This window comes from Onychostoma macrolepis, chromosome 12, assembly GCF_012432095.1.
Source record: "Onychostoma macrolepis isolate SWU-2019 chromosome 12, ASM1243209v1, whole genome shotgun sequence".
In the NCBI taxonomy this organism is placed as follows: Eukaryota; Metazoa; Chordata; class Actinopteri; order Cypriniformes; family Cyprinidae; genus Onychostoma; species Onychostoma macrolepis.
In genome coordinates, this window is record NC_081166.1 from 25,518,759 (window position 1) to 25,536,800 (window position 18,042).

General features: G+C 34.7%; 1 protein-coding gene across 11 annotated transcripts in view; it reads left to right on the forward strand.

Annotated features, from left to right (window-relative positions):
• Positions 1-18,042, forward strand: part of pcdh15b (protocadherin-related 15b) — a 228,945-nt gene that overhangs the window by 48,848 nt on the left and 162,055 nt on the right. For all 11 annotated transcript variants that reach the window (XR_009273731.1, XM_058794176.1, XM_058794175.1 and 8 more), the window contains 2 exons: positions 10,389-10,549; positions 11,812-11,967. Coding sequence is in view for 10 of the 11 variants with exons in the window: in XM_058794176.1 (XP_058650159.1) it covers positions 10,389-10,549; positions 11,812-11,967 (317 nt within the window). In the remaining variant the exon portion in view is untranslated. The remainder of the gene's footprint in view (positions 1-10,388; positions 10,550-11,811; positions 11,968-18,042) is intronic.

Consider the following 18,042-nt stretch of genomic DNA (forward strand, 5'->3'; position numbering starts at 1 on the left):
GGCAAAGAACCACCCGACACAAAGTGCATTTAAAATCCTTTAATGCACGGCTAGCCGTTGATTATCCCGTTTATTTCATGGTCATTTGCCAAGTTATAGACAAGTTAAAACTAGACTTGCTCTTTGCAGCACAATATTTGACTGGAAGGGTAAAGATGACGGTTATTTTCATCAGTTACGGCTCGTTTGCGCTAGCATTCTGGTCGCTTCAAATCAGACAAAGAGATGAAATAGTGTGGTAAGCCCACATTTATTTGAATGAATTATAGCATTTATTTGAATTAATTATCGATCGATCAAGAGAGAGAGATGCAACTGTGTGTGCGTTACCTGCATCTGCGCGTCTCTCTACAAACAATCAAGCCGTGTTTAGTTACTTAAAATATAGCGAGTTTACTACCTCTTTGCTGAGGAATATAATTTAGCGATCTAGCATCACAAATTCTCGCCTACGTCTTGGAATATATGAATGAATGATGCATTTATATAGCGTTTTATTGTGTATTGCTGTACACCCAAAGCGCTTTACAATCATGTAGGGGGGGGGGTCTCTCCTCAACCACCACCAGTGTGGAGCATCCACTTGGATGATGCGACTGAAGCCACAGGACAACGGCGCCAGTGCACTCACCACACACCAGCTACAGGTGGAGAGGAGAGAGAGTCATAGAGCCAATCAAGTGGATGGGGATTATTAGGAGGCCATGATTGATAAGGGCCAGTGGAGGGAATTTGGCCAGTATGACCCAAATAAGAATTGTCATCGGATATTGTCATCAGAAAAAGTAAGTAACAAGTCTGCCATGTTTGTTCTGACCAACTGAGGAAAAAAAGCATTACAATAAATCGCGCTACCAATGGTGATTAAATTTAACGATCAATTAGCTCATATCACATCAAACCGTTCAAATTATTATTTTTGTTATACTTTGTTCTCAAATTGTTAATGTTAACAACATCAGCATTGCGTGACAATGAGTATAGTGTGTATTAGCATGTAGATTTCAATTTCTGTACAGTCTAATCTCTAATTGTCATACCATTCGAATTTCATATTAAGAAATTATTTTAACCCAAAAAGCAAATTATTCTTCCTTCGAACTGGTTCTCTTTAAAATACAAATCCTGTGTAATCCCAGGCAATCTGTAATCAGATGCACATTTAAACGGCAATAATTTAATTTCATTCACATGTGCTTCATAAACACATAATCCTTTCTGGATTACAATCCGCCATCAAAATGATAAATGTAATTATTCCAGCTGCTGTGAGAAAAGGCTAACGATCCACCATCTGCAGCATCTGCACATGCGATAGCCTATTAGCCGGGACTCAATCTTTATGTTTACAGACGTGATATAATGACGCAGCAGCATGTTCGAGTTTCCCACGAAAACCTACCTGTACCACTCAAATTAGAAAACATTATTATAAGCTAACCTTTGTGAATCGGGCTAAAGTAAGGCGATAGTTCTGAAAACTGGCTGTTTATCTACTTGCTCAAATATTGATTTCAGATCATTTTTTAACCAAAAAAATTTTTATTTATTTATTTATTTTATTTAACCTTTATTTTACCAGGAAATAATCCCATTGAGATTCAGAATCACTTTTTTAAGGAAGTCCTGGCCAAGAGAGCAGAATAAAGTTCCATATTAAACAATATATATATACAGTGAAAACAAGAACAACAACATTTAACAGAAAAAGACAGTTGGCAATTCAAGATCATCTCAACATAATTTCCAGCATCACTCAGTAACAGCACATGTGCATTTAGTACTCAGATAGTCCTTTATCCTAATTTTAAACTGTGTCATTGTTGGTAAATAGTCCAATTTTAGCTGATTCTGCAATTTATACCAAGATAAAGGTGCTAAAACTTTAAAAGCACTTTCACCAAAGACAGTTCTCATTCGTGGAATGTCATACATGATTTGCCCATATGATCGAAGATTACATTTCCTGGTAGTGACTTTAAGAGTCAGAAGAGAACATAGATAAGGAGGCAGTTTGTACAGTATGGCCTTAAAAATAAAAATATACCAGTGCTCTAGCCTGTGATTGTGCAAAGATAGCCAACCAACACTCTCATACAAGCTACAATGATGAGTATGAAAACTAGAATTAGTTACAAATCTTAATGCTGCATGATATACTGAATCCAGCATTTTCAACGAAGACGGATTTGCATGCATGTGTAAAATATCACCGTAATCCAGCATTGACAGAAATGTTGTGAATGAAGTGTTTTTCTCGCACTAAAAGAGAAACAGCCTTTGTTTCTATAATAGAAACCCAACTTTACTCTTAAGTTTTTTTTGTTAAACACTCTATACGCTGCTTAAAGGACAAACGTTCTTCTAAAAGGAAACCAAGATATTTATAGACTGATACTCGTTCAATTACTTTCTCATCTAATGTAACAATTTGACAAGCACCGTCTGTTTTCCTTGATTTAGAAAAGCACATCATTTTGGTTTTGTCTGAGTTTAATACAAGTCTCATTTTATGAAGATTCTTCTGAATAAAGTTAAAAGCAGATTGCAGATCTTCTAAGGCACTTGTTAAGGATGAGGCAGAACTATACAAAACGGTGTCATCTGCATAAAAATGACACTTTGCTTTTGTTACATTCTGACACAAGTCATTTATATAAATATTAAATAAAATGGGACCCAAAATGGACCCCTGGGGGACACCATTTTGTATAAGTAATGAGTTTGAGGACACACCATCAACCTGAACACTTTGTGTTCGGCCACTCAAATAGTTGCTAAACCATTTGACAGCTTTTGGAGACATTCCAATATCCACCAATCTCTGAGTCAGGACATAGTGGTCAACTGTGTCAAACGCCTTTGAAAGATCTAAAAACAACGCAACACAATATTCCTTAGAATCAATAGCACTTATGAAATCATTTAACACTTTCATAGTGGCAGTGACAGTGCTATGTTTTTTACGAAAACCCGACTGCAAATCATTTAAAATGTTTTTTTTTTGTTTCTAATGTTTCCTTCTAAGACCTTGGCTAAAGCAGATAGCTTAGATATTGGCCTATAATTATTTGGATTTGATCGGTCCCCACCCTTTAATAAAGGAGTAACATATGCTGACTTTAATACACTAGAAAAATAAGAAAAGTTACGAACTTCAGCTTTAAGTGAAGAAATTAAGAAATTTGTATTGTAATTTTTCTATCAAAGTAATGAATATATTATTAAATGTTCATTTTTTTATATTTATTTTCACATTTATTTTACAGTGCAGTTGCATCACAATGATAGATTTCTGTCTTAGATAATAATAATAATAATAATAATAATAATAATAAGTGCACCAGACTGATGTAGTTCTTTTTAAAAATGTAACCTGCTTTGTTTCCCTTGGAATTTCCCATACAAAATAGTCTCATAGATTAGGTTAATGTGTGAGCAATTTAATATTTTCCTTCTTTTTTGTTGTGTATGTGTGACATTTGAGGACTGAGCCAAATGAGAACCAGCACACTGTTTTTTTTTGTTAGAGCACACTGAGTAACATAAAACAGCCTCTGGGGGTCAAGGCTATTTAGCATCTTCTCCACTTCACATCCCAGCAAAAAAGTGGTGGATGTTTTATTTTATTTTATTCCACAAAAAGACAAATGTTTCAGCTTACTACTGTTTCAGAAATGTAGCCTCGCAGTCACAACTCGAGAGGCTGGGGAAGTACAAACAAAGTACCCTGTATGAATTCTTAGTTATGAGGATCATGTTTTTGTTATAAGTTGGGAATTGGAAGAACAGTGTTTGCTGTGCAGCTTTGTTAGGATGCACAACTCTGGAGATGGTTTAGTATGTCTTTGATCTTGACTGTTATGACAGGTTTAGTTGAGTCACAACCAACTCTAGATTCAGAGAGTGTTCCTGCACACATGTTTATCTGCCCTACTGTGCTGAATCTTATGGATGCTACACAAACAGTATATTGGCAATGGAAATGCGTTACAATCTTTATATGCCAATTCTTTATCAATTCTTTATCTGTTTGGGATTCAAATCCCTCAGAAGAAACAAAAATAGCACTATAATGGGCATGAATATGGGCTAAAAGAAGTTTTTAAAGCTAGATTTTTTTTTGTTCATGCTAGTGCAGTGATTCATTCGGTGTGTGTTTTTTGTTTTTGTTTTTGGCCATGCAAAATCAGATTTTTTTTGATTGGTAATGACACACCTTTCCTTTCGTAGCAAACACTGTGCCTAATACACATTAATACACATAAACTTAATGCACATTCACCCTGCATGTCGAGCTGAAAAGATAAATTAGACATGTTCCAAGAACATGAATGAGCTAGTGAAGTTGTATTTATGAGCAATACGAACGAATGATGGCCTGATATTTGAATTATTTCTACTTTTATGGTATTCCATTTTTAAAATATTTTTGTCTCACAATTCAGCAACATTGGAAACTGTTCTATCAGCATTGTGAATTCTGTTAAAATTTTGAAGAGTTACTGTACAGAGCTTACACTGAGCATTGTCGATCTGCAGTTTTATTCATCTTTAATTTTATCTAGTGGAAATTCACACCGAAAAATTTATTACAGTGCCATCCCTCGTTGAAAGGATTATTATCTCTTGACAAATGTATTATTTATTAAAAAAAAAAAACAATAAATAAATGAACATGCTGCTATTTCTAAATGTTAAATGTAAGTGCATGAGCAAAATGCATGAGCAAAAATATCTATCTGAGATATCATATTGTCCAATAGAAACATATTGTAACGTCAGAATGTCTTTCATTCATTCAGGTGCTAATAAGCAACAGCATCCGTTCTAAAACCGTAAAAGCTGATAATTGATTCTGACCTCACTAGATACTGTTATCCTCTTACAGCCATACCACAGGAAGACATCTTTAGCCTCGTGTTAACTTTGGGATTGGTGTTGATTTGGGTTTTGATGGTAGATTTGTGTCTCTCCCAAAGTCAAAAAATACTGAATTATGAAATAGTATAATATTTAAATGGTTAGTTATGAATTAATTTACAAATAAATTTGCAATATAAATATTGTAAGACTAGTGTTGTGTTTAATTCATTAAATTATTTTTAAATTTTGTTTATTTAAATTACGAGTTACTAGGGTTATGTGTGTTGGGTTAGTAGGTTACTATGATGACTAATAACCTAGTTACTAAGGTTTAGCACATGACTGTGAGAATTAAGCTTTGTTTAAGCCGTGACGTAAGCCGCTGACAGTGAGAGGCAACAGTGCAGAGAAAATATTGCATAAACCAGCTACAAACAGCATTGAGAAGTGATTTAAAATATGTAAAACCAGAATTCTGCAAGAAAATTTATTTTGTTTAAATTAAATGACGAAACAAACAAACAAACAATAAATAAGAAAATAAACAAATACATTTTTATTTATAAAAAATTAAATAAAATGAGTAAGACAAATAATAATGCTGTAAATAACAAACTATTTATAGTAGTCTTTTAGGTTACTTTTCTGAACTTTCAAAATACAAATAATGCATCTCAACACTAGGGATCAAACAATATGGATTTTTGCATGGCAGATGCTGAGAGCAGTGAAATGTGTAAAATAAGGTGAAATAAAAATCAGTTAAAAAATACAAATCTGTAAAATAAACACATTTCAAATTTCAGCCTATACATAAATTATGAAAAATTCATGTCTGTTGCTTTGTTTAAAATACAACATACACATGTGTGTGGTAAAAATGTAACGCTTTAACACGTTTAAACTAAGTAAAATGTATTATTTGGATATTTTGATTTAATATATAAACATAGTGGTAAAATACTTGGTATAAAACTATAAAACCAACAACTGGTCAGTAGTAACAGACAGTTCTCGAATGAAAACACAGTGATCTGTACAGTTTGATTGATTATTTAAAAGTCCATATCAATGTTAAAACCACCCCTACGCCCTGAGTATGAATGATATTCATAGGCTTTAATATCAGGGTCAGGAAGTAACCCTGCTTAGCAAGAATAGCTGATAAAACTACCATTTGGTCTCCCAACTGAGGGAATGAGAACAAATGTGCAGTATATTTCTTTTTTACACCGTTATCTGTGTGAGTGATAAAGCATTCACAGGATGTCAGATTTCCTGTGCCCAGAGAGTCTCTTTACATCACTGCAGTACAGAAGAACACAGGAAGTTGCTTTGGCAGGCCGGGAATGATAGAGCTGGATGGACGTGGTGGAACCCTGTAGAGAGAACAGTGAGAACAATGAAGGAAAGGAGGAAGACGCACATTGACGTGTGAGCAGAGAACTCTGTGTGCTGTGCCAAGTATCACCCAGCTTGCCCTGCACAGGTGTGTTGCCAGCATGCAAGGGCCCCGACCTGCTGCAAACCAGCTGCTGAGGGACGTCCACGACCGGGCGCACCGCTGTTTGAGACAGCCGAGAGAGGGAATGGCTTGCCGCTTCCGGAGATCGTCACGGCGCTCGCCCAGAACGCGTTCATCACCCTTCGGTGTGACATAGAAAACCATCTGGCTGCATGCTGAGAGACACGGCTTTAGAGAGAGGGGGGAGGAGAAGCGTTTACGAGCAACCTGGAAGAGTGCGAAAGAGCTGTAGGTGTGCGCTGAGAGGGAGATAAGAACACGCCGAAGAAGAACACATTTCTAGTGCTTCGGCGTGCTGGGGAATATCATTAGTATGTTGTCAAACTGTGATTTTTCTTTTGTATTTTTCCACTCAAGTGTACAGGAAACACATACTGTCTGCCTCGGTGGGAAAAGAAAGAAAGAATGAAAGAAAATCATCATTTCAATTTATTCCCATTTAGACAGTCATACACAGGAGCTAAAATTCATTAAAAAAGTTAGATAATAAAGAAAATAATATTTTCTTTATGAAAGATGTAGGTCCCCTGGAGCTGAAATTGACTTGAGAAAGGAAAGGAAAGGAAAGGAAAGGAAAGGAAAGGAAAGGAAATTTTTGATCCTTGGGTGTATGGATAACATGTATGTTTAAATTAATATTTGTTTGTTTGTTTGTTCATTTATTCATTCTTTTATTATATTATTTCTATTTTTTTTTTTAAAATGACAATGAACAGACATGAGCAGCATTCTTGTTATTTTGAAATCATTATTGCATACAATTATTGTATTTAGTACATTTACAGTGCATATACATTTGCCAGAAAAGGTCATGTTTCATGAATAAGATCCATTGTTATTTTGTTAGTAATATATTAGTTTCAGTGCCTTAATGTGAAGAATATTACATTTATTTATTTAATTGTTTATATGCTGCATACAGTTAAAAGAGGCAGAGGTTACAATTTCTTTGTCTTCGATTTCAATCACTCGTTTTGTTTACAACAACGAGGGTCAGCTTCCCAGTTCTTCTCCAATTATGTATTACGCTACAGTTAATAATAAAGTTCATGAACAACTTGAAATTAACATTTTGTTATTTACACTTTAGGTTATTGCAAGTAATTATAAAAAAAACTGAATAAAATACAGTATTTCAGTGTTTTATTAAGAGTGTAGAATTAAAGGTCCTCCAGTGTACACCAAGCAACTCACAGGAGACCACGTTTTGCTTTTTTGGACTAACATGGCATTTTCTATTGGCAGCATGAGGAAAGGAAATGATGTTAGCACTATAGTGTTACAGTGTTCACACATTTCGATATTATTGGCTCTTTAAAATGGACTTGTGTTCCCTGGCTGTTTTATGCTCAGTAATCATTGGGGCTGATGACTCTCCTGAGATGGCTGCTCATATGATTAACTATCCCGCTTCACTTTAATGCCCGACAACTAGATGTATCGAAGGCATCCATTGGCTCAGTCGACATTAAACCCTTACAAATGTTAGCAGCAGGAACAAGAGGCCATTTTAGTTTATTTTCCATTGCTCAAGGTTTGTGCTCTGTTACCTGTGGAAACTATGACTGTGTAGTAGTTGCATAAAAATTGTCTACAGTTTTGTACAATACAAACCAAGCATATCAAGCAATGTTAAACAACAACTCAGTGTGGAAATTCCTGTAGGATTTAGTTTGAATTAATAATGGCCTACAGCTGTTTGAAATGAAAGGCTGACGTGAGCGTCATGTGCTTTATGCAGTGAACTGATTGCACTGTGCAGTGTGTTCTTATGCTGTCAGCTGCTTTAAATCACATGCTGCAGTCAAAGAGCTCTCATTAAACCCACATAACAACACCTGGATGCTGGATGTGTGCTTTGGAATAAGTTAGATCCGTATATCAGATCACTTTTATTACTCAGAGATTGCTCTTTCGTAGCTTGAGAGAGTTGCCATTTAGTGATCAATTTCATGTTAGATGCTTCCCTTAAAATTCTTTAGCAGAAATAAAATAGACACCAATGAAGCATTTCATGACATTGTAAAAAAGAAGTGTGCTTAATTATATGGAATGTGCACTTGTATCATACTTCAGATCTTAAAAGTATATATTTAATAAACTGAACTCGCATAATACAATATTAATGGAATAAAGGTTACACTCTATTTTGTGTCCTTGTTACAGTGTAACTATATATTTAAGTACTGAGTGATATTAATTAACTGCATGTACTTACTATAGGGTTAAGGTTAGGATTTGAGTTATGCACAATTTATTGTTATTATAATAGAAAGTACATATAACATATGTAACAAGTGCACTTTTAAATAAAGTGTTGGGGCGGACAGCACATTTTCATGACTGTTTCTTAATATACTTAATATACAAATTAAAAGTTTTACTGTGAAGAACACTTTTAATACACTTGTCATGATTTGAAGAAATACACTTATTTTGATTTGTTGACTATCATACTAAAGCACATGTAAAGTACTAATCATAATTGGTCACACTTTATATTAGGTGGCCTTAACTACTATGTACTTGCATCAAAAAATAAGTACAATGTACTTATTGTGTTCATATTTTATTGCAAAACACTTTTGCTGCTATTGAGGTGGGATACGGGTAAGGTTAGGGACAGGTTTGGTGGTCTGGGTAGGTTTAAGGGTGGGTTTAGGTGTAAGGGATGGCTCAACAGTGTAATTATAAATGTAATTACAGAAATTAATTACAGATGTAATTACATACAGTATAGGTATTTTTAAAAATATTAGTACAATGTAAAAACATGTATGTACACAATAAGTGCATTGTACCAAATGATTAATTTAAATGTAAGTACATATTAGTTAAGGCTACCTAATATAAAGTGGGACCTCATAATTTATAAACTGTAGTTGTTATGTGATATTATGTTTAAAGTTAATGGTTTAACTTACTAACTTTATCATTAGAAATGTGTACTTACAAATATATTTAAGTACATGTTTCTGTAGTATAATTTTAATAGAAATGACATTAAAGTGTTTTTAGTTTACAAAAAATACACTTTAACCATATTTAAAAAACAACAGAATAATTATGAAATCACTTAAAAATCACTTTAACTGCATTTAATATATATTTAAACTATAATGCATGCAGTTAACATTCAATTAAGTGCCCGAAAACATTACATTCAGTTCACACTTAAGTATGTTCTTTTAAAAGTACATTATTTCCATAGGAACTGGGTTATTTATTTATTTATTTATTGGCTAAAGTGTAATATCAAGAGTATAGAGCTATAAAATTAATGTGGATATCATTGTTCAGATCATTTGGCCTTTGGTGTTTGAATTCATGCTGAGATACCTGACTTCTGCAGACTTCACTTTTAGTGTCTTAGTAAATTTGAGCAGAGTTTGAGAAGTTGAGATCTATTCTAAAACATCAGAAGAGACACGTGAGATTACTGGCTCTGTTTCTCAGTAGAAATAAAAAAGAGAGAGAGAGAGAGAAGCAAAGGTTTCAGTTTGTACTGTTTAATCTCATTACTGTCCAGGAAAAACAATGGATATATTTCTCTCATTTGAGATTTCCTTTCAGTTGTATGTATGTAGTTAAATTCGTAATGATTTTATATTAGGTAATCCCAATTTTCAGTGTCAGAAATACAGTCTGTCTTGACTTTTACCCAAGATCTCACTGGGGTCATATCTTTCAATCTGACAAGCAACAAAAGCAAAAATCACAGTGTTCACAGATCTGCTTTTAATCTCGGGTCTCCAATTGCCTCTATTGTTTCATTCTGAACAAAAACAACTGAAACTTAAAAAAAAAAAAAAAAAAAAAAAAAAGTGGGAAAAAAAAATCTTCTTATAGTGGCTAATTATATTTGCATCCATGTGGCAATAAAAAGTAAATCATGCATTTTTAGTCAATAGAAGAGTGAAATGATTAGGGAAATGCCACAAATGCTTTTTGAAAATGAAACTGAGCAAATAAAAATGTTTGTGTGCTATTATCACAGGAACCCTTCTGGTGGAGAACATGCAGATAAATGGGAGAGCAGAAGACCCTGACAGGACAATTTCTTTATCTTTACGGGACAACCACGGCTACTGGGTCATTCTGGACCCGGTCAAGCAACGCCTGTATCTCAACAGCACCGGACGAGTTCTGGACCGAGATGTAATTATTTGCAATACAAGTCTGAAACAATCATTGAATGCTAGTGGTGCAGAAATCACACTCTACCTTTAAAGTAATAATTCACACAAAAAAATGAATATTTGTTGAAAATGTACTCACCCTCAGGCCATCCAAGATGTAAATTAGTTTGTTTCTTCATCAGAACAGATTTGAAGAAATTTAGCATTATATCACTTGCTCACCAGTGCAGTTCTCAATCTGCCGTGAATGGGTGCCGTCAGAATAAGAGTTCAAACAGCTGATAAAAACATCACAATAATCCACAAGTAATCAACACCACTGCAGTCCATCAATTAACATCTTGTGAAGTGAAAAGCTGTGAGTTTGTAAGAATCCATCAAAACATTTCAACTTTTAATTGCCCGTAATCCATAATTACTAGTGCTGTCAAACGATTAATCGCGATTAATCGCATCCAAAATAAAAGTTTTATATATGTGTGTGTTCTGTGTATATTTATTATGTATTATGTAAAATATTCACATGTATTTACATGTCTATGTTTATATTAATATAATGTATATTATAAATAAACATATTTCATATATAAACATAACCTATATTTTCTGAAATATATACATGCATGTGTGTATATTTATATATACATAATAAATATACACAGCAAACATACATATATTATGTAAACAAAGACTTTTATTTTGGATGCGATTAATCGTTTGACAGTACTAATAATAACACTGCCAGAAACAATGCTTTGATGTTAAAAACATGCAGCTTTTTGCTTCAAAAATACATTAATTGATGGACTAGAGTTGTGCAGATTACTTATTGATTATTGTGATGTTTTTATCAGCTGTTTAAACTCTCATTCTGATGGCACCCATTCACTGCAGAGGATCCATTGGTGAGCAATATCTGCCTTTAAGTCTCAGGTGAACTATTCCTTTAAACATGGAAATAAAACATGAACCTGTTTAGTATTTTTAAATCTTAAAATTGTTTAGCTGATAATATAACTTGTAACGAAAAAAAAAAATACACTGGTGGTCTCAGACTTTTGGTCCCTCTCTATCCAAAAGAGGTTTTTTGGTTCAATCAGAACTATGATAAAACAAAAAAAGTTCCTCTCTTTTGCTTGGAAATCTGTTGTTCACAGCATGCACTTTGTATTGGGCTTCATAATAGACTGCAAGTAAATGGTCATTTTTCGGGTCGGTCTGCTGAATGCACACCATGCAAATGAACTTGCTCGATTTGTCTCTTTTATTTTTGTCTTTCAGCCTCCCTCCTACATTCAGTCCATTGTGGTGCAGGTTCAATGTACTAATGAGCTTGTTGGCACGGTGATCCTACACGAGGTGCGGATAGTCGTACGGGATCGAAACGACAACACCCCACGCTTTCAGCAGCCGCGCTACTATGTAGCGATTAATGAGGTAAGTTTCTATTTAGCAGGGCCTCTTTTGTTCTTCTTCTGTAGCTTTATTGACTTTTTCATGAGTTACTTTTCTACAGTTTCTGGAGAACATTGACGTCACCGGCATTCTGGAGCGCACATTATTAGAAGTTTGCTGAAGTGAGTTGCTTTAGCTAAAACTGAACACTTGCCAGCTGTAATTGGAAATTCAATCAGTGAATTGTGCCAGTGTGATGGTTTACCCACGACGAGGTTATTTTGCGGTAAATGAATTGCAGTTGTGGGCTTTGGAGCTGAAACATTTAGCTGTTAACATTTCTCTGTCTTTGACTGCTGTGTAATTACTCCAGAAGTGCTGTAGCTCACTGAATAAATCTGCCAGTCACCTTTTCTGACTTATTTAGCTTCTCTGTGTTTTCCCACCATACGTTATGGCTGTATTGTAAATTCCCATTGCACTGTTGCTCAGTATGCATGCTTCTGGCTGATACTTTTCTTGATATACTCTGCAGTTAAAGTCCATGTATTCTGGTATACACTACCAGTCAAACTTTTGTAATAATTAAGTCTCTTATACTCAATAAGACAATTATTTTATCAAAAATACAGTAAAAACAGTAATATTGTAAAATGTTTTACAATTATAAAGAACTGCTTTCAGTTTGAATATATATTTAAAGTATAATTTATTTCTGTGATTGCAGTGCTGAGTCTTCATTTCTTTAGTCTTCAGTGTCACATGATCCTTCAGACATCATTTGTTTGCCGCTCAAGAAACATTGTTTGTATTGTTATTTTTGTTAACAATGCTGAAAACGGAGCATAACTGTTTTCATAATTGTTAATAACAAGAATAATGTGAAATGTTTCTTAATATTTTAATGTATCTTAATATTTTTATTGGAAAATGTGAAATAGTATCATTCAAAAGTGTGATGTAAGAAGGATTTGTTTTTTGTTTTTTTTAAGAAAATAAATAAATACTCATGTCACAGTAAAAAACCATTTATAATGTTGCAAAGGATTTCTATTTAAAATGAACGCTGTTCTTTTGAACTTTATATTCATGAAGTAATCCTAAATGTTTTCTATAAAAATATTAAACAGAACTAATTGTTTTCAACATTAATATTAATAAGAATCACAATTATGATGTATATATAATTTTATTGTAATTAATAATATCAATATTGATTAATTATTCCAATAATAATTGACAAAACTTGAAAACCTTTTTTTTTTTTTTGTAAATGAAATAAATGCAGTATCGGTGACCATAAAATACTTTTTTTCAAGTTTATTCCAAACTTTTGATCGGTAATGTAAAGTTCTACATTATTTTGTAAAAATAAAAATACTGTCTATATGAGAAATAGTAAGTCCTTTTTATACAGTAATAGGGGTGTGATTTCTTATTGGGTTTGTATGAGCTGTCTGAAATGTATTTTGGGTATGTATATATATATTACCGTATTGTCCCGAATATAAGACGACCCTGATTATAAGACGACCCCCCTTTTTCCAGATGTACCTTTTGGAAAAAGGCTTTTTGAAAACCAAATATTGTTTTTTTTTTTTCTCTCTCTCTGTAAAACATTTTTTCTTAAATTATTTTCCAATCTTTAATTTTTGTTTTGAAAATATGGTAAATACTGGTAAAATATACCAACAATGACATTGAAAATATACACTTTTTGATATACCATTGAAATAACAGGTAGCCCATTTGAATTATATAACATTTAGGCATTTATAACATCTCAATTTTCAATTTTGTTAACAGTAGAAGTGAAATCTTATTGTAGTCTTCAAATCTGGGTACTGTCTTATGTTTTAAAACCACTTACAGAGGAAGTTTGTTCCCATCAGGCTAACATGACAGTCACGACATATTACATATTTCATGGCACACTCGTTTTATGCGTTTTTGGCGCCACCTATTGTTGCGGGTGTATTACTGACATGTCAAAGTCTAGACCCCGAATATAAGACGACCGTGTTTTTTAAGATGTATTTTAAAGAAAAAAACATTGTCTTATATTCGGGTCAATACGGTAATTATGATGAACATGCTACAGGCATGAACATTTGCAGCCCTGAGAAACAGAATATTCATTTTCCATGTGTCTAAAGGACAAAGATATGGACAGCGATAGATGGAACATTTCAAACTAATGTACAGTAAGTGAATGTATTCAAATTCATTATTAATTAGTCCGAAATAAGAGATATGCAAAGGGCAGGAGTTGAGATATAAAACTTTTTGACTGTGAATGACAGTAATGCCAGTTTCATGGTGCAGATTTCGTGTGGGCCTGCCATTACGGTCACAATATGTCGCATTCTATGACTCAATCTTTACCGTTAAAAATGGCGTCCGTTTCTGGAAATCCATTAGCCCTATTTTTATTTTTTCCATCGCTTTGGATTAGCTTCCGAGAACATTCAACACGTAGTGTCATGGAGGGTCTGTAGAAATGCTGCCTCGGTCTCCAGAGATCTTCTCGCTTTGGATTGACTGCATGGAGAATGTGTGGCTTTCAGCTAATTGAGAGTTGTTCCCTGGAGAGCTGTCAGTAGAGATTTCCCTCATTAGGAGGCAGCTTCAGCGGCAGGCAGCCTCCTCTCGAGTGGCCTCAAAAAACGGCAGGCTGTATTGCCCACTATTGATTTCAACTGGAGTTTGAAACGTCTGACTGACGCACAGATAAGGGGGACTAACACAGCTCAGTCCATCAGTCAACAAGCACTGCACAGTGCACTATATAAGTCCGCCGAGTGCTGAAGCAGCCTGCTGAGTTTAAGAGAGATGGTGAAGTAAATAATAATGTTGGGGAAAAAGCATTTGATGGACGTGTGGATTGAATTGCAAGCCGGTCTAAATGGCTAAAGGGTTGTGCGTGTTCACTGAGTGGCTGCAGATGCCGTGAAGTTATAGCGAGGAGAAGTTCAGATTAACTTTCCATTGATCCGTGTCACTAACTTAATGTCCTTTTGCCCTACAGCTGTTGAGATTGATCTGATGTCTTAAACAGTAAGCTAAAAGAGGTTGTGCTATAGTGTGAATACTGTCAAGCTGAAGGCTGTTGTTTACCATTTTAGTCATAACTATATTTGCTTGTAGCCTTTTATTTACGTCAGTGCCAAGAAACATGATTTGCTACTTGTGAGAACAGAAAGGACAATCTCATTCAGGAGATCGTTTGATTGGAAAAGATGAGTCATCAATGTTTCAGCCAAAGCCTTTTTATCATATCTGAAACATGATTTTCTAAGGCCTCTAAATGATCAACATGATCAAATATTTGCTGAAAAAAAACTTTGTACACAATGTACTACATGTCTTCCTTCATCTGGTGGATAGATGATACTTTTTTTTGTATGTAAAAGGCCTTTACTATAACTGTAAAAATGTCCACATTAAGGTTGTGGTACACATTTTTTTTTGTGTGTAATTTGTAATGATCTTTATGAAGTAAACCTGTAAAGTAAACTTTTCATTGTTGGTAATATTTCAAGATGAACATTTCCTGGACTGAAGCTTCCGTTTTTATTTGATGAAGTCTACACTATCAGAAAAAACTGTACCACAGCTGTCACTGGGACGGTGCCCTTTCAAAAGGTACTAACATGCACAATTTAGGTACTAATATGGTTGCAAAGGGGTATAACATTTCCAGTCAATTTCTCGAAACATTCCAGCAGTCTTGAACTCAAATCAAAATTCCCTTGACATTTTGACATATAAGAGGTCATTATGCTGACACTCTCTAAGTTTCAGAACTCTAAACTTTCTTGTTAGTCTTAAAACAGCTTAAATTGAAGCCAGTCTGCCAAAACGACAAGTTGTGGAATGTGCCACTTTATGATGTAATAGAGTAGCTAAACACTGCCTCCGCAGAAGAATAACAATGCCTACTTCTACATCACTGCCTTTTTAGCCCCGCCCACCGATTCACACATGTAGCAGGTAAATGACGAGAAAGGCAAACGCAGCTCTTTGCAGACAACAAACGATAAACTTTATTTGATGGGCTTTATTTTGAATGAATTTCCAGATCATGTCAGTAAGAACTTGGTCCTTTGTTCGCTTCATTTTACTGCGGATTCATTTGCAAACAAGGCACAATTCGATGTGGGATTTTCAGAAAGATTGAAACTAAAAGCTGTGCTGACTATACTGTATATGGGGTGCGATACATATATAACTGACATAAAACAGAGTTCATAATTGTGAACTAATTCAATCGTGAGTTTGTCAGCATCACTTCCTAATTATTAACATTTCTAAGTGAATTATCATTTTTATAATTATTCTATGTTTTTGTTTGAAATAAACAGAGAACATCCATGCTTTGGTAAGAGTAGTAGTCACAATGTCAACCTGTAGCCGACTTATTTGGGGGATATCGTTTTCATAAATTAGTTTCCACGAAGAACCCAATTGTTCACTTTTAAGACGTTACTGTTGTGATTAGTAATTAATTGGTTATTCTTTATTAATTGGTCATAGTTCGCAAGTAGTTCTCAATGAGGAGATTTTTATTTAATAATTATCACATACAGGTGCATCTCAATAAATTAGAATGTCATTAAAAAGTTCATTTTTTCTTGTAAGTTATTTCAAAAAGTGAAACTTTCATATATTTTAGATTCATTGCATGTAAAGTAAAACATTTCAAAAGTTTTTTTGTTTTAATTTTGATGATTAGAGCTTACAGCTGATGAAAGTCAAAAATCAGTATCTATCAGTAAATATTAGAATATTTACATTTGAGTTTCAATTAATGACCATCCCTACAGTATAAATTCTGGGTATCTCTTGTTCTTTGAAACCACAATAATGGAGAAGACTACTGACTTGGCAATGATCCAGAAGACGATCATTGATGCCCTCCACAAAGAGGGTAAGTCACAGAAGGTCATTACTGAAAGGTGTGGCTGTTTACAGAGTGCTGTATCTAAGCATATTTAATGCAAAGTTGACCGGAAGGAAGAATTTGGGTAGGAAAAGGTGCACAAGCAACAGGGATGACTGCAAGCTTGAGAATACTGTCAAGCAAAGTTGATTCAAACACTTGTGAAAGCTTCACAAGGAGAGAACTGAAGCTGGAGTCAGTACATCAAGAGTCACCACGCTCAGACGTCTTCAGGAAAAGGGCTATCAAGCCACTTCTGAACCAGAGACAACGTCAGAAGCGTCTTACCTGGGCTGTGGAGAAAAAGAACTGGACTGTTACTCAGTGGTCCAAAGTCCTCTTTTCAGATGAAAGTAAATTTTGCATTTCATTTGGAAATCAAAGTCCCAGAGTCTGGAGGAAGAGTGGAGAGTCACAGAATCCATGTTGCTTGAAGTCCAGTGTGAAGTTTCCACAGTCAGTGATGATTTGGGCTGCCATGTCATCTGCTGGTGTTGGTCCACTGTGTTTTCTGAAGTCCACAGTCAACGCAGCCATCTACCAGGACATTTTAGAGCACTTCATGCTTCCTTCTGCTGACAAGCTTTATGGAGATGCTGATTTCATTTTCCAGCGGGACTTGGCACCTGCCCACACTGCCAAAGGTACCAAAAGCTGGTTCAATGACCATAGTGGTACTGTGCTTGATTGGCCAGCAAACTCGCCTGACCTGAACCCCATAGAGAATCTATGGGGTATTGTCAAGAGGAAGATGAGAGACACCAGACCCAACAATGCAGATGACCTGAAGGCCACTGTCAAAGCAACCTGGGCTTCCATACCACCTCAGCAGTGCCACAAACTGATCACCTCCATGCCACGCCAAATTGAGGCAGTAATTAAAGCAAAAGGAGCCCCTACCAAGTATTGAGTACATATACAGTAAATGAACATACTTTCCAGAAGGCCAACAATTCACTAAAAATGTTTTTTTTAATGGTCTTATGAAGTATTCTAATTTGTTAAGATAGTGAATTGGTGGGTTTTTGTTAAATGTGAGCCAAAATCATCACAATTAAAAGAACCATAGACTTAAACTACTTCAGTCTGTGTGCATTGAATTTATTTAATACACGAGTTTCACAATTTGAGTTGAATTACTGAAATAAATGAACTTTTCCACGACATTCTAATTT